Here is a 23,525-nt window from a genome sequence, read left to right as displayed (position 1 = left end):
TGAGTATTTATTTAATCAAAAAAAGCTTTTCAACAACATAATTTTATTATAGATGTACAGTATTTCTCCCACTAAGTGATGTAATTGCATCATCCACAATTGCCAACCGGTATACACACACAGATGCAGCAAAGGAGCAGAACTCTGGTTTTGTAATGCAAAGGTTTTGAAAGGAGAGCAGCAGGTTGTCTTCACAGCGCGGGAAACTGATACGACTGACAGGTTTAGTCTGGCTGTGGTTGAAGAGACGTCAGACTGCAGACACAAACGGGCCGAAGCTAAGAGAAAGAAAACTAGCAGGTGAGGAGACAGCGTTTCAGCCATGTGGGCTTAGGGACGACTCTCTGAATCCAGAAGAATAATTTAATTCGGGGCTACATCTATTCTGTTTTCACACCAGCTTTTTTTTTTCTCTTCACCGCTGAAATGGACAGAGAGGTGACTTGAACAATGAAACATCCTTGTGTGTGTGTGTGGATTCACTTTGGCAGGGACACTGAGCAGTTAATCCTTTGCCCGATGCTCTGCGGCGCTTGTGTGACGGCCGTGTTGATCCATCCTGAATCCTCGTGGACCTCATCCAACACCAGTCCTTTAACGAGACCGTTTCTGACTTTGCGCTACCCTCCACGTCCTGGCAACGGAGCTTCTCAGTTCCAGGTTGACCTTTTACCTTTAGAGGGGATGAAAGTCTATATTAATAAAGCTGCTGCAACAACGTGAATTTCCCCCTTGGGGGAATCAAAGTTTTATTTTATTCTATTCTATTGGGAAACCATTCATGTGTTCCAAATTGTGTTCTATTTCTGGAATGCTTCATATTTCTTAAAGCACAAGTATGCAAAGTCTGTTCACTCTGAATATATAGAAAGCATACAGAGGCACACAGAGAGAAGACCCACAGCTAACACAATAGGAACTGCAACAGATTAAACATTCCCCATCTGATTATTCACCTAATGCAAGTCTATGGGGTCAAAAGTCAACTTTGTCCTAGAGACATGGGGCCACTTGCAGGTTCATCGGGATCCCTCAAGACACAGCCACATCAAAGTTGGGGCTTCTAGCCCATGGGGAACCCTGAAACCCTTCCCCTAATTCCAGCAGTAACCCTAACCCTAACCCTAATTCCAGCCTTATCGCTAACCCTAATGCCATGCAAGTCTATGGGGTCAAAAGTCAACTTTGTCCTAGAGACAATGTTCTTCCTCCAAGGTGGGGCGTGACAGAGAAAGTTTGAGAACCACTGACCTAATTGAAGAAGTGTTCGGTGGTGGTTCATGTTTTTTTGTTTTTTTTTTAAATAATGGGAATGATCTCATTTGTTTGGTGTGAAGCTTTAAGAAATCAACATATGCCTTCAGTCTGGATAACCCTCTCTGTATGTATTTTAACTCTCTTTCCTTGAGACTGTCATGGCTGCCTCATCCTGCCTGAGATGTCCTACCACTGCTGCCCCCACCTGGACAGAGATTGAAATTGCATGAGCCAGACCTGTGACAAAATAGAACGTTGTCTTCTTTCCCTAATCTTCATTCATTCATGTATGTATGTATATATACACATACATATAAATCCACATACACACCTGTGGCAGTGGTGGTGACACCATTGACCGTCCCCTCCACTTCTGTTTCGTCCTCAGCGTAGCTCGTCAGCAGAGCTTTTTGTCTGTCTGTGAGTGTCCTGTGCAGGAAAAACAATAGCGTAGAGTTTTTTTTTCCAGTGCGATAACAAAGTTGTTCTACAACAACAGCAACAGCAGCAGTATTAATTCAGAAGGTGTCTTGCAAATCTCACTGTGGCGTCTTACTTGGGCACTTTTATCTTGACGTGGACATAATGGTCTCCAAAGCCGTAGCCGCTGATGCGGGCGATACCTTTCCCTGACAGACGGATCCTCTGGTCGGCCTGGACTCCTGCAGGGATCTGAGGAAAAGAATGACCCGGCCCTTTATATCACCGCCAGTGGGACTTTGACCGAGATGTAGCCTGAGAACGTCCGAGCCAACTCACAGATAGGTTCAGTGTTTCGTAGAGGCCCTGTGTCCTCGCTGTGCCTCCCAGTACCGCTTGTGCTACGGAGACAAAGAGGTCCGAGTGGACGTCTGCGCCTTCCCTCCTGAACACTGGGCTTTTCTGGACCTGGATGCAAACCAAGAATGCGTGGTGGTCAGTCATGCACGGTGACCAAAAGTCAGTATTTCAGAAAATGATGTACAGCTCAATGTATTTAAGTCAGACCAAACCCACCTTGAATGTGATAAAGATTTCTTTCTTTCCAACTGGCATTCGGACCGTCTGACCATCCTCTATTCCTGCAGGCAAAAAAATGATATGATCTACATCAGAGTTGAGTCTAAGAACCAGCAGTTTCTGATGAAACCCTCATTGCATTTAGGCTTCAGTTGGCCATTTTTACATTGCTGAAACCAGCCTCCACAGTCACCCAGAAGCCAAGGATTAATACATATGCATTGCGCATGACAGCATTTTACAGCTTTATTGTCTATTTTTCTTGCCTGTACCTGAGCTGGAGATATAAAATCATTTAAAACTTAACCTAAATGATGTGACATGAATGCGAGAAGTGCAGCTGCTATGTCGGTATTGCAATGTACATGTCTTGATGCAACGTGACGGCACCAGTAACGCCTGCATCAATGAGAAAGTTAGACAGTAGTTTTTTTTTTCTGATTCCATCATAAGTTTAACGTTATTATTATTGCTTTCTATGCCAAAAACAATGAAGCGCATGAGACTGACCAGCAGGCACAGGAACCATCACGCTCTTCTTCTGCTTGGTCTGACCCCTCCCTCGGCAGGAGCGGCAGGGGTTGGACATAATCGTGCCTTTACCTCCACACTGACGACATGTGGAGCGCATCACAAACGGACCTGTGTTTACGGTCTCCTGCAGGGACCAGAGCAGAAATAAGTGTTAGGGAAAAAACCTAATAGAGTTGTAGGGGAGGCATGTGGTGTATTAGTGCTTACCATGCCAGAGCCGTTGCAGTGGTTGCAGTGCTGGACCTTGGTGCCGGGCTCGTGGCCCTTTCCGTCACAGCGCTGGCAGGCTGCGTCGATGTTGATGGACATCTCCTTGTTGATGCCCTTTGCTGCCTGAGTGAACGTCAGCTCCATCATGTACTGGATTAAAAGAAGAAACAGAGGTCAAAACTGGATCTGCATAGATTCAAACTGTTCGGATCTGCTTGGAAACTACTTGACAACAAATCAGTAGCTGCGTTTCCATTACAGTTTTTCGCAAAATAAAAGTGATATTTCTAAAATTACAACAAAGCACAATTGCGATTTGCAGGCTGTAATTCTCGTCAAATCTTGTCCCGCAAGATTTACGAGAATTACGTTTGCTTTTGTTTGTTTGCTGTTAAACCTAGTTGTTATATTTTTCTCTTTGATTACTTGTAAAAAAAAAAATTCAGTTTCCTCCTCCGTCCAAACATAACGTGCCAGTTTCACTTGAAGAGATCTGGTCACGTGACCCCATACGTTTTTTAGGTTTTGTGCAAATACTAGGGGTAATTGGAAACGCAGCTATTTTGCAGTAACAGACCTCCTGCGGCTGATCAAACATGGCGCTGAAGTCGCCGAAGCCTCCAGAGTACTCTCCAAAGATTTTGCGGAAGAGCTCCTCCGGATTCACGTTGCTCGTCTGCCCGCTCCAGTACTGCTGCCTGCCGCCGGCCTGACCGGCATCGAAGCCCGCTGTGCCGTACGTGTCGTACTGTTTCCTCTTGCCTTCGTCACTGAGGACCTGCGAGGCAAAAAGAACATTTGTAGCAGTCTCAAAAAAAATTGGTGGGACGACTTGAAGAGAGACGAGACAAAACCTCGTAGGCTTCGGCCAGCTGAGCAAACTTCTCCTTGGCTTGCGGGTCATCCTTGTTGGTGTCGGGGTGGTATTTCTTGGCCATCTGGTGCGGACAACAAGCATATCGTCAGCCCTGACTCTGGGAGCAAATCTTAAGATGCTGATGTGCAAGTGCAGACCTGGTAGTACGCTTTCTTGATTTCTTTCTGCGTGGCTGAGCGAGGCACTCCGAGAACCTGGTAGAAGTCCTGCTTGTTGCTCGAGGGTGCGCTCGTGTGAAAGGACAGAGAACAAACTGCGTGTGGTGACTTGAGTCCTGAAATAAGATTTGGAGACGGGTCATGAATGTTCACTTTAAGTTGGTGATGGTGCGGACACAGTAAAAAGTAAAAAGTTTACTCCTTTTTAAATCAGTGAGGAGTTGATTGTCAGAAGTACAGACATACACTACCAGTCAGAAGTTTGGACACACCTTCTCACGCATTTTCTTTTATTTATTTAGGTTTATTTACAACTCTCTACACTGCAGATAGATACTGAAGACGTCCAATGTATGAGCAAGACATACGTAATTATGCAGCAAAGAAAAATACGTTAAATAACTCTAAATATGTTTTTTAATGAAAGGTGGCTATTTTGAAGAATTTAAATATAAACCGAGTTTCAGTTATTTTACCTTTTTATTGTTTCCTACATAATTCCATGTGTTTTCATACGTAGTTTTGATGCCTTCAGTGAGAAACTACAATGTCAATAGTCATGAGAATGAAAGAAAAGACATTAAATTCATATTGTGTGTCCAAACGTTTGACTGGTAGTGTCTGCTGTTAGGAAGAATGAGGTCACATGACATGTCAAACGAGCCGCACTTACCCTAAACATGAGAAAGTCATAATCTGAATACACACGTCTGCAGGATAGCAATGCAAGTGAATTTAGCTTAGCATGTTGAACGTTAACCAGGGCAGAGGCCAGCAGAATTTTCTAGAAACGTGTTGCGGTGCTCTCTTTTTTGCCAGGATATTTCAACGGGGTCTGGGTTAACGTTGGATATAAGCGGGTTCGGAAAGACAGTGACGATTTGGAGCTGCTGACGCAACTTTAGCAGCACTAACCCCCAGTTTATGGCAACCCAAGCCAAGTCTAGAGCCCCTGGTTAGCACAGCATTAGCCACTATATGTTTTACGTGTGAACTAATAAAAGGTCCTAGTTATGCAAGATCGCTTGACCTAAAAACAGTCGTCGGGGGTCATTATTGCCAGCGAAGGTCTCGCGTCATGAATGTAGACTTGACATAACAACAGTTTGAGACTAGCTTAGCCTTGCACAGGCCACTGCTCGCACTCACCTGACAGCCCTCTCAATGTCAACGCTTTCCCCGGCTCTCCGCACGACAACTTGGCTCCCCGCCACAGTTTTTCCGCCCCAAGAGTGGAAACACTACGGATCCCTCCATGGCCACCGCAGACAACGGTGCCGGCGGCGCAACGGTGACCAGAGGACACGAGGACTGTAATCCAGCGTGAGGACCGACGTACTGCTGAGGTCGCCATCGTTCCTTCAAGAGCCGCCGTGTCGGACCACTGCGCATGCCCGAGAGGAAGTTAACGTCATTGACATTCCAAAGATGTTCTACTTGAGGCGAGATGATGCTCTCTAATGAAAATAAGAAAAGAGTTTATGAAGAAACTTGATTCTTAGTATATGAAAAATGATTAGATGAAACAGCTTACATAATATTTTTGAAACTTTTCATTTAGTCTGTATGTATCAACCTGATTTTATTATAGAAGTGTGCGTGACGTGGGCTCTGAAAAAAAAGGGATGCGAATGTTTTGAGAAACGGGAGAACGCGAGAGGGAGCACACGGCGGTGCTAACAGATGCTCGACCGAGCGCAAGTTGCTCTGTCGGCCGCCTCCGTGGAGTAAAGCGAGCGACGCCCCATTGCAGGACCAACCTGAACTGTCAGCTGTAGCAGGAGTCCCCTCCTGCCGACTGCCAACCAGCTAGACCGAGACACCCGGAAGGCTCGAAAGTCAATTTGAGAGAGCAACATGAATCGCTTCAAACCCTCCAAATTCAAAAACACCACTCCACACGTTGCCAAGAAAGATGTGAGTAGCGCACGACCGCCCGGGCTGCGAAAAGTTACCCAAGCTAACGTTAGCATGGCTCTTTAGCCGTGGTGTTTTTTTTTTTGTTGAACGCTGCCTGCGAGGGATGTTGAACTTCCTGCATCTGCAGTTGTGTGTGTGTGTGTGTGTGTGTGTGTGTGTGTGTGTGTGTGTGTGTGTGTGTGTGTGTGTGTGTGAGAGAGAGAGAGAGATAGAGCTGCACACACTCCAAATAAAATCTAATTTGGAGGTACAAGCGTTGAGTGAAGTACTTTCCTAATGTGGTCGGACTTGGCCGTTTGCGTCCAGAAGATGTTAAGAGTAACGACAGTCATCATGCTATTAGACTTTGCCTAACCGACTTCTTACTGCTCCTCAATGATCAGGTGATATTTCACGGGTTTTGAGATAAGGGCAGATTTTCTCCCCCAATCAAATGCGAAGGTGGAGATACGAAAAGCATGAAACCCCCCCCCCCCCAAAAAAAAAACAAACATTATTTTTATTATTATTATAATGATGCTCCCCTACAGTGGCTACGAGAGGCGGCGTGTCTGGACTGCACTGGAGCGTTTTGCATACAAATCTGCCATTTTTCTCGTCCCATTTGTTTCAAGTTGCAGCGCCCGAGGCTCACATTGCCGAGGCGGATTACGCAATCTCCCGACACGTCCCTTTCCCCCCCTCTCGGGCAAGAAAAAGCCATGGTATGCAGAGAGACAGTGGATGGTCTCGGCGTCTCTCAAATCTTTGCGCAGGACCTGAAGCAGCAGGTGGTGATTTGCTGCCGAGAAATGCACGGTGTCTCTGCACGCAAACTGAGCTGTGCGTGTGTGTGTGTGTGTGTGTGTGTGTGTGTGTGTGTGTGTGTGTGTGTGTGTGTGTGTGTGTGTGTGATGTGATGGGAACTGTCACGATAGATATTAATGAGAGAGGACATGGACCAAAAAGTGATGAGACAAAGAGGAAAAACAAGGGATTCTGAATGGATCTGGAAGTTGCAACGTTAAACTTTTACTCACCACGACACTGTGCCGTACTGTACTTCGATATAGGTTTTGAGAGAGTCACACCAGTGCAAGTGACCTTAAATAGTGTCAAACGCATAAGTGGATTATGACCTTGTCCTGTTTGGGGAGGTGTAGACGAGCTGAAAATAGCAGTGAGCAAACTTGATGTGAACTGAATGTGTAGTTTAATCAAGGAAATTCAACTTCGGGGATTTACTACTGTGGCATTTGAGATTTTGTGATTAGCGATATCCCATATCCCGATATCGTCCAACTCCTAATTTGCCATACCGATATCAACCGTTACCGATATATGCGGTCGTAGAATTAACACATTATGGCTAATTTGTATTGTGATGTCCCCCCTGGATGTCCCACATTTTGTTAGCAGCCAGCCACCACTGAAACCACTATGCTGAAACACGCGCGTCGCTTGCTGTTATGCTTCTATGCGGTTTGATGACATCATCATGAGAGAGACGAGTAAAGTATTGTTGTTTACTATTTAGTAAGAACAGGAAATTCGAGGAAGTCCTTCTTTTGCATGACTACTAAATACAGGAGAAATGTTAAAAAAAAGTCATATTTTTACAAAGTTTTTTCTCAATACTGATATTTTACGGTATTCATTTTTAATGCCTTTATCGGCCAGTAATATTGAGAGGCCGATAATATCGGACTTCCCCAATTGTGATTTGTGATATGTACGCAATGCATTTTATTCTGCTGTGCTGTTGTACACAAGGGCGAACGTGCGTAACTGCTATTATATCGTGTGTGCAGTTTCAGCAGCGCTGTCCGAGCTTCTCACTTGCAGATGTGCTCTTTCTTCTTCCTCCGTGTGACGAAAGACTTTAGTGCAGCGCGACGCAGGGAGCTCCTTCACTTCCTCTTCCCTTTGCTCATTGAGTAACGCACAGTGTTTTTGCGCGCACTCACCGAGCTGTGACAGCCAGCAGTTCATGTTTGCTTGTTGATGATATAAAAACAGACAAACTGCGCCTTTTTCCTGCCAGGATTGTGGCTGGATGACTTGGTCTTGCGCAAACATGTCAGGCAAGCGCCTCAGATCCCACTCATTTGTCGCGTTCCACTGCACTTTGATGAAACACTCACACTCTAATTACATTTTTTCCCCCCCCTCCTGTCACGCTCTTCAAACTCAGTGGCGGTAACAGCCTGTATTTATCGATCCTAATGTCACAACTCTTTACTCCCCCCCATCTCTTTAAATCCAGGAATGGATCAATGATGTCCGGGCTGGCTCCTTCTCAGGCCAGGGCAACCACATCAAAGCCAGCTCCAGGCTTGTGGCCTTCAATACTGATCAGGCTGGTAAGGCAAAATAACTTTGGACAACGGTTCTAGACTGCAACATTTCTTTGAGATGACTAAATCATGCAGAATGTTGAGATCTCAGGAGGAATGGGATTTTTGAATGGAAAAAAAAAGTATTGTGTCTCTGCATCCGTCAACCTGGACTCCACTGGAGCAGCTTTGGACAAGCAATATGACAAAACACTCTGTCTCCAGAGACATAGAGCTCATTTAGCCCTCTGTTTGCAACAACAACAAAAGATTTGGTTTAAGCTTCCCTAAAGCCGATGCTGTGAAAACAAAAGAAAACTCTCAGAGGCCAGAAGGAACTCGGTGTTCGTGTTTTCTCTAACTTAGGAGACGCATTGGTATTTGTCCCTTTGTGACATCACTAAGGGCTAATTTCCAGAGCTTGGTGCTTTCTCAAAGGTTGATTGAACAGAAGAAGTAAAAAGTGGACTTTTCTCCTGTCTGGAGGTGACTGACAGTCAAGAGATACATATTGTTATAAAATGTGAATTTTGCTCCATATGTTCTTTTGAAGACACTCAAAGTGCCATAAGATCTGTTTTAGGCGAAAACTGTCTCAGATGACTGATATTTTTGTGTGCACGTGTCTGCAGGGGGAGGTATGCTGGGCCTGTCGTCACTCAAACCCGGTTCAGACGGTCAATGGACGGTCACCCATATCTCCTGCCATTCCGGTAGTTCTCTTTCATTTTATCTTCAGACTGTTTCCCTCATTTTGGGAGAAAAATGCAAAACGGTTCCGCTTGGAATTAAGGTAACTGCCGCAACTAACAGCCTGCTTTCCGTTTGTATTCTCTCCTCTGGTAGACCTGGTGACTGATCTGAACTTTTCCCCTTTCGATGAAAATCTCCTGTCAACCTGCTCTGCAGATGAAACGGTGAGCTGCGTTTTTCTCTTGCTCCTTTTGTTTGATCCTGCTTTCTATTTGTGTTGTTTTTTTATGCACTTACTTAGCCCCTGTTATACCCAACAGAGATTCTACTACCTTGACGTGAACCCGTTCAATTTTGTGTGACTTAAACCTTTTGAAGACGCCCTTCGCTCAGCGTTTCGTCCAGAGCTGCAGGTGTCTAAGCTCTCAGGAATCTGCAGAGTCTCTGAACGCAGCCCCGCATGTCCACGCTCAGCAGCTTGGTTTACCTCAGCACTCAAACATTATTCGCTTTTTGTTTCATCTGCTCCCAAAAATAAAATGCCCGGCCGCACTCAGCAGTGCCGTGCACGCAGGAATCCTCTGTGGTTTAGCGGATGAGGGCAGCCAGGTGTTCCTGGCTGGTCGCTCTCGGCGAAGTCGGCTTTGTCCTGCCTCCAAAGCCACATCCATTTGACACGTTTGGCGATCTGTGTGTGCTCAGGTGAAGCTGTGGCGCCTGTGTGATCCGGAGCAGCCGCAGCCCAGCAAGCCGGAGCTGACTCTGCGGCCGGGTCACGGCCGGCTGGAGTTGGTCCTCTTCCACCCCTCCTCTTCAGGCCTGCTGGCTGTCGCTGCCAACAAGTCTCCACTGATTTGGGACACGTCCCGCCAGGATGCACCCCTGGCAGGTAGCCACGCACAGCCGCACACACACACACACACACACACACACACACACACACTTGCCTTGCACCAAACTCCACATTTTAAATTGACCTTTTTGCACAACCATGCACCGTGTCTGTTAGATTTTTTCAGTCTCTGTCAGCTAGTCTTCTGTTGTGTTTCTGTCTTCAACATTTATGTGTGTAATTGGAGCAGAGGGAAGGGGCGGGCTCTTCTTTTTTTTTCATTTATTCCCTCCGACCGGGGACTGTCTGTCTGACTGACGCTGCCTACGTTTTACAGCCGTGTGGCTCTGTCTGCGTGCCGGAGCAGCGGAGGTAAATGTCTTGGTTTACGGTCCTGGTCCCAGTCGCCCCCCCCCGGACTGGCCTCAGGATGCGGTCACTATCCTCTGGCCCCTCCCTCACCTCCTCCCCCAAACTGCCCACGTCCCCGCACCGACACTCGTGACAGCTGGCTGCTGGCTGCTGCTCACAGCTCATCTACCATTTTTTTCCCCATGCGCTCTACCTCCCGTGCGCACTCGCTTTAATCTGCATTGTTAGAAATGACACTTTGTAGTTATTTTTCCTTAAAATTACCAGGTAAAAAAATTGATTTGGTTTTTTTAACTCACCGGCTTGCACCAGGGAAAATGGCACCTCTGTCACTTGCACAGCCAACCCGGCTTATTCCATGTATGTTGGACATGCTGTGCCAGTGTAGGAATGCTATACTCCCCCAAGTATAGCAAGTGAATTTAAAAAAAATCACTGCGAAATATCATTTAACGGTTGAAAAAGTACCTCACAGGGCTTAAACATGTGATTTAGAAAAAGTGTCAGCGCGAAAGAGACGCCTGAGTGAGTGTGTTTAAATGTCTGCGTGTAAATGAATTAACCAGCACACCTCTCACTGATCTCACCTGAGACCAATGAGAGGTGCAACACTACCCATGCTGTGTTCACATGGCACCACAGCCTCTCATTTCCTGCTCATCACTTCTTAAAGACCCACTATCCTTTTTTCTTGCATCTTGTATTATTGTGTTTTCTGACTTCCTTGTGCTTGGTTTTTATGCTCCCGTGTTCCACCCCATGCGTTGTTTGTCTCACGTGTTTATGTGCCGTCTTTTTTTTCTCTTTTTTTTGGCTAACCCTCTGCTTGTCTTTTTATAAGGTTAGCAGTCTTTGTTTAGTGTGTTGTCTGACTCCCCTTTATGTTGTGTGTCTGCAGTTCTGGAGCAGCACAATGATCAGGTGCAGAGCCTGAGTTGGAAACGCGACGGATCCCTGCTGGCTTCTTCCTGCAAGGTAATGACAACTATAAAAAAAAAAAAAAGTAAATTAAAAAAAGTAGTCATTTATTTATTTATTTATTTAAAAGGCACAGTTTCGGTTTTTCATTTTCGAAATAAAAGTTAATGTCCGAACGTATAATGGTATCATTGTTGTAGTTGCAGAGCGTGACCACTAGATGTCACCACGCGCGAACCTTTCGGCCGTCGCTCCTTCTCCGTTTACATGGCGCTCATGTAAACAACGGTCGCTGGGGGGCGCTGCTTGTATAAAGGGTAGGGATCACGTCACGTATCGGATGAGGAATTGGGGAAACCACCGCTCAGGGTTAAAAAAAAAAAAAAAAAAGGACAGAGCTGGAATGGGCAAGTGAATAGTCGTTTTAATGAGGTGAAAACACAGTCAAGATAGACAGCAGCAGGCTGGGAAAGAGCTTCCAGAGGTTTGCCGTGTTTGAAAATGAATAGATCATGATTTTTTGGGGGGGAAACTATGTCACCCCAACTGGTCCTTAACCTTTGTTATCTCAATGAGCACCTCTCTGCACCTCTCTCAACCCTCCCACCCGTTGATCAGCACAAGCTTTAGAATGTGAACATTAACGGTATAAGTATGCATGTTGGCAAACTACTCAGAAATGAGGAAAAACCCATCAATTCCAAGAAGGTGTGCGAAAACCCACATTTCTGGAAATGGAACAAGCAATGAAGGTCTTCAGGATGATAGAGGACCTTGACGCATTTCTATCCACCTCTGAGAACTAGTCAAGCCTGAGTGACGTGAATGAGACAGGGGGCCCCCTCCTGAATTACTCACAATAACACGATGAGCTCGATTGAGATGCACTAAACGCTGACACAAAAATGGAGCCCATGTGGGCGTTTAGCAGGTATAACTGTCAATCCAATCACCGTTGTTTGCCTTCTCGCTGACAAGTTACAAATTAGTCGGGCCGTCACCATCGCATTCGCCTTGACAGCGTAATCGTCCGGACCGTAGGTACTCACACCGCAGATGCACCCCCCTTCCCAAAAAAGAAAAAAATCGAGTTGCGCCACAAAGAAAGGGCCGGGAGGGGGTTTGTGAGACAAGATCAGAGTGAGATCTGAGGGAGGAGGGGCTCTGGGGGGTTCCTGCCTCGTTGGGTTCTGGTGTCATTTAACTCAAAAAAGGCCCCTTTCAATCCCCCGCACCCTCCAAATCCGACTTATTAAAGCAAATAGGGCCTGCAGACATGTGGGTCCAATCGCCTTCGCCCTCCCGTAGTATAAACACTGGGGCACAGTGTTGGGGGTGGGGGCGGGGACGGGAGGGGAGACCACCACCACCCCGAGGAGCAGATATCCTGAATCATGGCAGGCCTGGTTTGGGCCTGGAGAGATGTATATTTACCGCCACCGCTTGCAGGGAGAAAGGCGCCATTCATTTTCGAGAAGGTAGCGGGAGGGGACAGGAAGTAACGCCTGTGTTTATCCAAAGATGGGCCAGAAACGAGGTGTCGCCTTCGTAACACGGTCAGCCACACTCAGTTTGAACATCAAAAGCGGAGCTGAAGACCACGCCGCGCTCCTTCGGGAACGTGGGCATGGACCAGGGGGGATCGTGCTGTGTCAAAATCAGCGAATCGCGACGGGCCGTGATAACGGTAACCGTGGGAGACTGGGAACGGGAGCCTGGCAGCGCAGCGTGTTTGTTGACCGGCTCGGGGCCGAAGATTCCCACCGTCCGTCCGTGTGTGTGTGTGTGTGTGTGTGTGTGTGTGTGTGTGTGTGTGTGTGTGTGTGTGTGTGTGTGTGTGTGTGTGTGTGTGTGTGTGTGTTGCGGACATGTGAAAGTTGTGTGGCAGGCCGACCAGCAGGGAAAACTCATTAACAGCAGCTTGAGATCGAGGCCCCGTCACTTTGATTAAACAGCTGCTGCCTCGGCAAACACACGGGCGCACACACGCACACACACACACGCACGCACACGCACTCATACGCACACACACACACACACACACTCACTCAAATGGCAACCCTGGCCCTCCATCTGGGCGTTTATGAGTGGAGGTGGTGTGTGTGTGTGTGTGTGTGTGTGTGTGTGTGTGTGTGTGTGTGTGTGTGTGTGTGTGTGTGTGTGTGTGTGTGTGTGTGTGTGTGTGTGTGGCTTATTGTCATAGACTTAAGTGTGCTTACTTGTGCATGTGTGTGACTGAGTGTGTTGTGTGTGACTGAGTGTGTGTGTTTTTGGTGGACACATCTGTACGTGTGTGGTTCCTCACAGTGTGTTTGCACGGGCAGACAGTTTCCTCCCAGGATGCCACTCACTTTCCCAGTCACTGATTGAATTTGAAGGTCCTGGAATTGACCACCAGAATTGCGCGAAACCTAAATATCGCCATAAATGGTCATGGAAACGCCTCAGCTTCGATAAAGCTCTCAAATATGGCTAAAAGGTTTTGACGCTCTCATGAGGTGGTTTTTCAGACGTATCGATGTAGAGCGTCACGGAAACACTCGGTTCTGGAAAATAGACCCCATGTGATGTCACAAAGGGCACCACCAGTACCTCTCCCAGATTAGTGACCACCCCTCCAGCTAGATGTTCATCCCGCAGGCTGTGGCCACTTCATGGCCGCCTTGTTTTTGTGCCCTTTATAAAATCTGGAAGTTTGAACAAAGGCAACACTTTTATCAGGAAGCTAAAACTGTGTGGGTTGAAATACACTTTTTTTTTTTTTTTTAAATGCTGATCTGTGGAGTATCTGGAATAAGTCATCAGGAGAGGCCGTTCCTCGGGAACGGAAGCACGGAATCCTGAATGTTTGTGTGCCTGCGCTGTAGGTGTTTGTGTTTGACGACTGGCAGAAATAATAAATCGGTTCATTGATTCTAAATGCAGGATATGAGCTACTAAGAAAAGACCAATTTTTTTGTGTTTGTTTGCCTTGTCTTACGTTCAGGTCACAGAGCCCTACACATGCGACCTTTGGGGCATTCAATTAATGGGTGGTCTACACAGACGCACACAAACACACACTCTCAGGTTTGACTTGATAAAATCCTCTGTTTACGTCGCGATTGGTTTCCACGTTGCCCTCCTGCCAGTGCGTGTCTGCCCGCGTCACCGTCAGCCCTCTGATTCCCTCCGACGTGTGTACGTTTTCCTAAGTGCGTCTGAGTTTCAGACCCCCCTTTTTCATCCTTATGGCCTGCTATCTCCACCGTCTGTCGGCTGTGATCACAGTCACACAGCAGTATTGAGTGACACGGCCGCAGACACCAGCGTCCCGGTCACAGCCTGATCCCATTAGGCCCCATTTCCTCTCAATCACGCGGGAGCCTCCCTGATTGGCTGCCCTGATTGATGCCGAATGCACGTCGCGGCTCGCCGCAGGGCCGCCGGGGGGTCACCACATTGTGTGTGTGCCAGTGATGAATCAGTGAGATCGTGCCGGTAGATTAAAGAAACTTGAGAAACTGTTGTTGTGAATCATGGTGAGGTCTGGGGGAAAATGTTTTCCTTTGACGCAGACGGTAATATTAGCTTTTGGCAAAATCTCGGCTTCAATGAAGGCCTTTCATTTTTTTTTTTCTTCCATTTTCTGGATGAGAGATTTAAATGTTGATCCTTGTGTCTTAAAATTCACTTTGGCGTGCTTTCTTGTAATACTGTATTTCAATTTTGTCAGTGAACTATACTCTTACTATGCCTCTTTCTAGAGGTTTAGTGATACTGATCTATAAATCAATATTATCTGGACCTTTAATATGATCTATGATATGATATCATTTCTAGTGTTTATTTATTTAGTTTCTCTATTGAGTATTCCTTGAAACCAAAAGAAACATTCAAAGCAGGCTTTGTAATAGAGCCGTCAAAAAATATTCTCACTAAATTGTTTAAAAGTTTGACTTTTAACAAAATGTCAACTCAAAAAATTAACCGTCAACTTCTACTTTTTCACCTGAAAAACATTTTTTTCCCCTTTTCTTTCAAATACAAAGGAAAATCAAAAATGTTTTTTCTTTGTTTTTGTTTGAGGTAGATAGATAGATGGATAGATGGATTAGCAAGTTTTTTTTTTGTTTTTTTTTCAAAGTTGCAACATTTCATCAGTTTTCCCGTCCTTTTCCTCTCTGTACAGGACAAGATGCTCCGCGTGTTTGACCCAAGAGCCCAGCTGACACCTGTTCAGGTGAGTCCTTTCTACAGCCCTGACTGCAGCGCACCTAATACATGGTTAATACATCCTCCTTCAGTCTAGAGGAAAAACCATACGGGCAGTGTTCAATCAAAAATCCCGAGTCCGTCCAGTGCGAGACCGAGACGAGATCAAATAAAAAAGCCTCAGAGTTCAAGACCGAGACCCTTAAAAAAGTGGTCTGGAGAACGGGTCTTGGTCTCAAGAGTTCTACAACACTAGTTAATGGTAACAGTTATATTTTCCCCACTTGGTGTGGCGATAAACATGTTGACAGTTTAGCAGCGTGCTCGCCACTACTGGCCGCTCACTGCGGCTCATCTGCCAGTGATTTATGGCAGCGCTGCACAAGCTGCAATCTCCGCTGCGCTCTTCCCACGGGTACCTCGTCCCCCGTTCTGAGCCGGCGCGACCGTGAACCTCGCAGATCGCTCACTGGCCCGAACGAAACGTGCGACCACTGATAACCAGCGACGAGCCCGTGGGCCTCGCAGCAGCAGCAGCAGCAGATGAGGAAGCTCCATATTTAGCGCCAGATACTCTCACACTTGTCAGCGACGGACCTCCCAGGGTGTTTTTTTAATTACTGAGAGCGTCCCGTCCTGGGCGGCGGGCTGTCTCATTTGTAAATAGGAAGAATCCAGGGAAAGCACAGCGTGCCTCAGCGAATGAAACAGTCAAACCACAGACGTACCTCGGGGGCACGTCGCAGGGCTCGTCAGAATGAAGGGTGAATGCACGCTTTTGTGCTCAGTCGCTGTCGTCTGGTTGTGCGTTCGGGGTCTCTGCACATTCCTGAAGGCTGCAGTTATTTTTTTTTAAGGGGCATGTGATGTCAGCACAAGCGGAGGTGGATGTGGATTATTTTCTTTGCGGCACGCTCCAAATCGCGTGTGTTCACAGTCGGGACTGCAGTGGGTGTCGGTGCGCGTTAGCTCAAGTAACATGAGCCCAGCCGGCCTCCTTCTCCACCAGCCGAACCTCAGGGTTTACACCAGGTGTGTCACTGTTGGAGGAAGGAGTGGAGGGAAAACAATATTTTTTTAGATTTAGCAACCTTTGTTGATTCTCTATTGAAGGAATATGACTCAAAGTGGACGTGTCAATAATCATCAACGGATCAGTCGGCTGAGATCATGTTCTATGCTCAGCCCGAGCGCTAAACCCACGGTTGAGCCATTTAAACTGTGAATGGATATGAAAAAGACAATTGTGTAGAAGTGAAATGATAAATGACATTCGGGCCCTTTGATAATTATTGTACACAGCTGTCAGCAGAAATTCAGTCAAGTGCCGCGACACTGTGAAAAAAAAACCCAGTTATATATCTTAATGAAAGATAAAAGAAAATGTGCAAGCAACAACAGGGCCATCTGGTGTTTGAATACATGTTTGTTTGATTGATTAATTGGTTGATACTTTATTCATCCCAGAGGGGAAATTCTCACATTCCATTAGTTTACAGAATTAAGAGCATGGCATAAATAAATACAATACAATAAAATTAAATAAAAATTACAATTAAATTAATTTTAATTTTGTGTGTCATCCTTGAGCCAACATTTATTGGGAAACGCAGTGCAATTGTGTCTGCAGTGACTTCAGTCCTGTCATCTCTCTTGCAGCAGTTAAGAAAGCAGATCACAAATGTTTGTTATGTAAATGCCGACTCATAAAGCCATTGGCAGAACAGCTCTACCCTACTCACTCCATCATCACGTGTGGTTTAATAAACATGCGGGATCAAGTGGGGCATCGGAAACCAGGGATTACCTTGAAACCTCCGCGATCTGATTACTGGTGACACAGGCAGTCTTCCAAATGTTTTACGATGTTAAGGATCTTTACGTCGCCCTTTGAGCAACAAAAAACAATCAACGCGGTAGGAGTGGCTCAGTAACCTGGCTTGCGTACACGCAAGCGGTGCACAAGCCAGTCAACTTTGCAGTTTAATTTGCACTTATCAGATAATCACTTCCTCATGCTGTTGTGCAGCCTGTGACTGAGGTGTGTTTTTTTTTCTTCTCTCATATTGTTTCCTGAAATGGTGGCTAACATGCAGGCAAAATATGAGGCTTTCAGTGGACTTCTAATGGGTCACATTTCAACTTTAAAAAAAAAAGGGTTAGGGTTAAAGTAATATATTGTTTAAAAGTAACACAGGTAGTTATAATAATATTAACTACCTGTGTAAAAAAAAAAATCAATTAATTGCGACTAATCTAATTTAGTCGATTATGTTCTTAATCGACAATTAATCAATAATCGAGTAATCGCTAACATCCCAAGTTCTGTACATCTTGTTCACATGCAAATTGTTGCAGTCTGAGCGCAGGAGTGGTGTGAATGGAAAATGGAAATATGTAAGTGGGACTTAGTTAAGTTTCTGCATATTTATCATGTTCCGTTTACTTACCCTTTCCTCCAACGGAACCAGCCAGCTCTGGCATTTTGCCCACAGGAAACACTGTAAATACACTCGGTTTGTATTTGCCTGAGCAAATCCAATCGTAAGAAGACGGCTTCCGGGCCGTTCAGAACAGTTCATGCAAAGGCATGTTGGCATCTATTCATCCATCCATCCATCTATCTATCCAGTCTATCCATCCACTGTTTGTTCTGGAACCTTTCCCATCAAGCCATGCTGCAGAACTTTTACTGGAACTTGTTGCTTGCAAACACGAGTGATCGAGACTTGCACGCTTCAGATTCAGGCTTGAGCAAACAACTGATAAAGTTTGATGTCCCTACCAGCCGGCACACCCGGGTACATCATGCATTGTATTCGTGAGCTGAGCTGAAACAAGCTGAGCTGGCTTTATCGGGACCGTGAGCGCACTTACGTGCAACCCCACCGACCCGATTCAACTGGCTGAGATGCAGCTCGTCTATGGCCAGTTCCTCCTGCAGTGTTAAAGCAGGCTGTCTCATCCGTGTGGGCTGTACTGCAGAAGCTCTCCTTTCTCCAGGTGGGGTAAATATAGACCCTAATTACAGCCCTGCATTCGCTGTATTTATAGGAAATAAGACTCGGCCGAGTAATGAAGGACTTGGACAGGAGGAGCACTACATGCTGCATCTGTAATCTGTATGTGTGTGCGTGTGCGTGTGCGCGTGTGCGTGTGTGCGTGTGCGTGTGCGTGTGCGCGTGTGCGTGTGCGTGTGTGCGTGTGCGCGTGTGCGTGTGCGTGTGTGTGTGTGTGTGTGTGTGTGTGTGTGTGTGTGTGTGTGTGTGTGTGTGTGTGTGTGTGTGTTTCTCCACTGATGTGGTATCTTTTTCCCCTCCATGCGCTGCGGTGCTGCAGTTTTGTTTTTTTATGTTTTTGCCCGACTTCCTTTATTTCACTGTTTTGTTTTTGGTCAAAAAAACTTTGAAGCACAATTTACCCAAACACAAAGGAACACGGTCAAGTTTTATCTTTCTCCCCAGGCCATCATTCTATAACACTTTTACTCACAATCCTAAATGTGATGCATGGAACTTTAGTCAATTTCTATAATTATTTTTTTCTTATTAAAACTGTGGCCAACTAAGTGAATCAATCATTGCACCTTTGCTCCATTTTTTTTTGAAGTTGAACAGAGAGCATCAAGCTGCAGAATAATATTCACGTATTAAAAGGCTCAACTTCATTTTAAACTGTTAATCAAGCTGTTTTTACTTTCCATCTTAATGTATTGCTTGGTAAGTCTCCAGATGAGTTTCTGCCATTGCCACGCCTCTCCTCTCCTCTCCTCTCCTCTTCTCTTCTCTTCTCTTCTCTGCTCTGCTCTGCTCTGTGCCGAGCGCCTGCACACTCCTCACTCAGTCCAAACGCTCTCATTTTCTGGTCCGTTCCCGGCGGGACGAGCCGAGGTGTTTAATGGACGGAGGGACACGTGCCTCACTGGGCACTCGCGCCTCCTCTCTTGTCTCTTCCGATCCATCCCCGAGGCTGAGTGTTTTATTGTGTGCACGAGTGTGTCTCCTCGTATACCATGTGTTCCTCAAATTACAGTGCCGAAAATACCCCTCATAGTTTCGAGGCCCCGAGCCGCCCGCAGAGCTGTTGATCTGCGGCCGGCTGGAAGAAGCGGGAGACGGAGGAAAAAAAGGAATAGTTTGCCAGACTCGGGGGACAGTTTCCACTTTTTTCAGCTCGGTCTTCTGCTACTTTGGGTGAAATTAGAGAGGACCACTAGATGGAACGGACTTGGACCTGGGCAGGGCTGAGAAAAATCACAGTGGTTTGACTGCGATAGGTGGTTGAGAGCACCCAGTCATACCATTCTTTTATATCCTGCTGTAAATTATACAGAGCAGACTCGGCGGTAGATGTGCGTGTGCCCTGGCGCTTTGCCTTCTCCAAACAGGCATAATCAAATTGCTTTGTTCAAGTGCTTGATATTAGAACCTTTTGGAAGCAAGTGTTATAGTTCTGCCATCAAAAGCCAAACAAACTGCCACCAGATATTGAAAGTCTGCATTACACAGATGTAAACTTGTGTGATGGAAAGCGATGTTTCTGAAATTTCAACAAAGACAAATTGCCTGCGAGACTTTTGCGATATTCCTCTATATGGATAAGTCTGAAAAACCACCTCATGAGAGCGTAAAAAACCTTTTAGCGATATTTGAGAGGTTTTTTCAAAGTTTAGGTGTTTCCATTACCAGTTTTTTATTGCGATATTTAGGTTTTGCGCAATTCAAGGGGTAATGGAAACGCAGCTAATGTAACCCTGCAAAGCAGCTTAAGACTCGCCTGTCCACCAATTAAAAAACTGGCCCACTTTTAATGAGAGAAAAATGCAGCAAATTGCTTTTTCAAAAAATAATAAGAATGTGATTAGTTAAAGACAAATAAAGACTGGTTTGATTTCTTCTTAAGCTTTAATAAATTAAAGCCATTCTGGATAAAAAAAACAAACAAAAAACCCCCCCTTGTTTTTGATGCAGTATTTTGTCTCCATTTCTTTTTATTTAACCTCACTATTCCAACTGGTTTGGACTGTATCTCCCAGAAAACGATGAAATTATTAGCTGAGCTGCCAGGACGAATTAGGGGGCAGCTCATTCTGGAGTCTTGTGACATTAGGTATTTTCATTCACCGTCAAATCAGTTGAATTGATAGCGTACAGATTAAGTCATAAGGAAAAATGAAATAAAGGCCTGCAGTCATGGAACTGACGTGGTGTCAGGTTGAAGAGGTCGGCCTCAAAGCAGCGTTTATCCTTCAGGGTTCACGAGAGAGGCACAAAGTCGTCATTGGCTCTCGCTCCAAGTGGAAATTCCTCTCTCTCCCTCCCAAAAAGAACGCTCAGTATTTTGCCCCACCAAATTAATTCTCCACACTTGGCAGAAAACTCTGTTCCGATACTTCCTGCAGCATGGAGCTTGTTTAGATTTTTTTTTTTCTAGCAGCGCTAACTCCTTGAGGGGTAGAATTCAACATTGTGAAATGTGAAATATTGCCACAATAAAGAGCCGTTCCAAGAATATGTCACAGCCTTTTTTTTTTTTTTTTCCAACACAGAGCCCCAAATTCCAGCTTTACAATCTGCAAGTTTGACCCACTCGGACTCAGAAAACGCTCCTGTGCTTTAAAACCTGTTAAGCATAAAGTAAATACGCGCTTGCCGTCAAGCTTAAACTGTCTTGAGAGAATATTTCAATAACCCTAAACACTGCTTCACTGTGCGTTCTGTGTTTGTTGGACATGTATTCAGCTATAAAATGAGGGTTGACATTAATCCCCCTTTGCAGATGTAAACATGACAGTAAAGGCCTTTACATGACGGAATGAATGGTGTAAAAATACAAAACGATCAGACTTCAGGGGCAGAAACACTTCACTCTGGATTCAGCACAAATTTGTGACAAGACGGGCGGAAAATTAATTTCCCTAAGAGAAACTCTGAGGTTTTGTACAAACCAACTCCTAGAAGAGCAGCGAGGGAGCGATTTGAATCTGTGACTCATCCCAAATGGTGGCGCAGCAACCTCCCCACCTGACCAGCAGTCGGAAATTAAGTTCAAGGTCAGTTTTCTCTCGAACTACTGGATGGAAGGCCAGAGCGCAATTAAAGACTCATTTGAATGATAAATTAGTGCAATGATAAAATCAACTCCCCTTACTGACCATCTTATGAACTCATTATTGTCAAAAAAAACAAAAAAAAACAAGGAGTGCAAAATTAGATTGGCCATGTTTTTTTTTTTTGTTTTGTTTTTTACAATTTAAAAGATAATTATAATAATTTTGTGATTGTCATTGTATTTCTTTATTGTAATTTTATATTGTATAAACGGTCAGCTCAGGAGTTGGCCGACTCCTATGATGTACTTGGATATTATGCCTGATTTGTAATGGGTTATTCCCTTTCCCTGTGTGAAAACACAGATTTTACACTCGATTAAAAACTCACCTGGTGAGAAAAGGCATTAGAGGTACATTCACTCCACTCACTAATAAATGAAACAGAGGATACAATCATACAGTTATTATTATTTTATGATTCTGATTCTGATTTGATTCTTGCTGCACCCTGGCGTCACCCCCCCCCCCCAACAGCTCAAGAATCCCTGGGCGTATCAATAACCCAAAAGAAAAAGACACCTGGCAGGAAATATGTATGGAGTCTGCAGAGGTCAAGCTGCCAATTAGCAGGTCAATCCCCATCTAACTGACGTAATCCCCTGTGACCCGGAACCTTCCCGTGCCTGATAATAGCGTAACGTTATGTCATCTCTAGTTAGTCTTAGTCTGACATTTCAAACTTTTTTTCCCCCTCCCACTATGTATGCAAGCTCATAAAAATTCCTCGGACGATTTCGTCTCTGCAGGTTCTGTTTAACATACGCTCGGGTGTCTTTTGCCAGTTCTTATTCACACCCGCCGTCTTTCTCCATTTAAGCCCCGCGTCTTGGTCGTCTTGTGCCTCCACCTTCCTTCATCGGACCCTACCGGCTTCAGAACATGATAAGAGCCAGCGATTAACTCGGCCCAGATGTCCTGGCAGGCTCTCCCCTCTCTCTTTCTCCGCCTCTCGGCTCCATGTGTTGCCGGTTGCCCCACTGCCAATGTTAGTTTTGGTTTGAGGGAAAGCAGTTTTTTCCTAATGGGGGAGCAGGGGATGGCCGAGTCCTGGACGGCTCGGCAGAACAGTGGCACTAAATCTGGATCAAGTCTGTTTCAGTTAGAGTTTTAAAAGTTCAGACGCGGAGCCGCTGCCAGAGACAATATGTTGTTGAGTCGTCCTGCTATTCTTCAGCGTCGCTTCTTTTTCAGAACAGAAGGAAACACCCTTGAAATCTTTTAAACACTTTCAAGGATGCAGCTATTTGACTTTGAACATCTCATATTATATTTACCATTTTCTTATATTTTTTCATCATTTCAGAGAGTCCAGTGGAGCAGCCTCACACTGTTGGTTCCCTAAAAACTCTTCAGAGTTTAAGAAAATAGCATGATTAGCCCTCTGTTTGCAACCCGCTGCTTTAAACAAGAGTTTTTGCCCTATGTTAAAAGCAAGTACAGAAAGGCAGCTGTGAGGCCGTCACCAAAGGTGGATCTGACCCGCGGCTGAGGATGTTGTCACTGACCAGGGAGGGGAGCGATGACGTCACAAAGGGCTGCTTTCCATTTCTGCGTCTTTGCACACGCTCATTGCAAAATAAGTGAATGGCGGGCTCATTTCTGAAGAGGTCGTCGACAGCATGGAGAAAAATGCTAGTGGAAATGGAATTTTGCACAGCATGTTGCCCTCTGTTTAGTCAAGTTTGAAAGAGAACCTCCCAGTGGCGTGCTGAATTTGATGGATGCTGGTGCTGACGCATCGCTCCACTGTTCTGTCGGCTCAAAGTTGTGATTTGGAAACAAATTCCGTGCAGCAACACCCACGTTTGCAACACCGCATTCCACCGCACACTCAGCGGTTTTCCTGGAAATGAGCCTAAGGTGCTTATTTGTTGCACTGTATGACCAAACCTGCCCCCGATTCGAGGGGACGCCGGGCTGCAGACGTGCGAGATAATGGGTCCCGGTCATTCTGGTTGCCGAAACTGAGCCTGAGGCGATTAGGATGCAGAGGAAGAGATTTGGAGTTTGCAGGGATTTTAGGTTTTCTGTTCCGTGTGTGTGTGTGTGTGTGTGTGTGTGCGTGTGCGTGCGCACGCTCTCTGGAGCTCAGGCTGGTTATTTTTTTGTGAAGGAAAGTGGTCGGAGCGCACGC

General features: G+C 45.7%; 2 protein-coding genes across 3 annotated transcripts in view; one reads left to right on the top strand and one right to left on the bottom strand.

The window, feature by feature from the left end:
* Window positions 1–26: 26 nt before the first annotated feature.
* dnaja3a (DnaJ heat shock protein family (Hsp40) member A3a) lies at window positions 27–5,405 on the bottom strand. Of its 2 annotated transcripts, none has more exons than XM_076024251.1 (11): window positions 5,185–5,405; window positions 4,015–4,151; window positions 3,855–3,938; window positions 3,578–3,778; window positions 2,998–3,150; window positions 2,767–2,914; window positions 2,254–2,318; window positions 2,017–2,145; window positions 1,814–1,929; window positions 1,589–1,686; window positions 27–673 (listed from the first exon to the last, which is right to left on the bottom strand). In XM_076024251.1, exons 1-11 carry the CDS (start codon window positions 5,387–5,389, stop codon window positions 651–653), a joined length of 1,359 nt encoding a protein of 452 aa, XP_075880366.1. In that variant the 5' UTR covers window positions 5,390–5,405; the 3' UTR covers window positions 27–650. The 2 variants fall into 2 exon arrangements, with proteins under 2 accessions (XP_075880366.1, XP_075880364.1); XM_076024249.1 differs by lacking the exon at window positions 27–673 and adding an exon at window positions 1,410–1,462.
* Window positions 5,406–5,733: 328 nt separating this feature from the next.
* Window positions 5,734–23,525, top strand: part of coro7 (coronin 7) — a 93,828-nt gene continuing 76,036 nt past the window's right edge. The window contains exons 1-7 of the mRNA XM_076024246.1: window positions 5,734–5,952; window positions 8,201–8,297; window positions 8,903–8,983; window positions 9,117–9,187; window positions 9,666–9,852; window positions 11,066–11,142; window positions 15,257–15,307. Coding sequence (XP_075880361.1) covers window positions 5,893–5,952; window positions 8,201–8,297; window positions 8,903–8,983; window positions 9,117–9,187; window positions 9,666–9,852; window positions 11,066–11,142; window positions 15,257–15,307 — 624 coding nt within the window. The 5' untranslated portion in view covers window positions 5,734–5,892. The remainder of the gene's footprint in view (window positions 5,953–8,200; window positions 8,298–8,902; window positions 8,984–9,116; window positions 9,188–9,665; window positions 9,853–11,065; window positions 11,143–15,256; window positions 15,308–23,525) is intronic.

Source organism: Nelusetta ayraudi, unplaced genomic scaffold (genome assembly GCF_046127955.1).
Source record: "Nelusetta ayraudi isolate G7.1 ecotype Tasmania unplaced genomic scaffold, CSIRO-AGI_Nayr_v1 ptg000016l, whole genome shotgun sequence".
In the NCBI taxonomy this organism is placed as follows: domain Eukaryota; kingdom Metazoa; phylum Chordata; class Actinopteri; order Tetraodontiformes; family Monacanthidae; genus Nelusetta; species Nelusetta ayraudi.
Note: the sequence above shows the minus strand (reverse complement) of the source record. Positions and strands in the feature narration are given on the sequence as shown.

Coding starts and splice junctions, on each gene's coding strand:
- dnaja3a (XM_076024249.1), bottom strand. CDS start 5,389: ATGGCGACCTCAGCAGTACGTCGGTCCTCACGCTGGATTACAGTCCTC. Junction 4,152..5,184: donor GACATTGAGAGGGCTGTCAG/GTGAGTGCGAGC, acceptor ATCTTATTTCAG/GACTCAAGTCACCACACGCA. Junction 3,939..4,014: donor TCAAGAAAGCGTACTACCAG/GTCTGCACTTGC, acceptor TGTCCGCACCAG/ATGGCCAAGAAATACCACCC.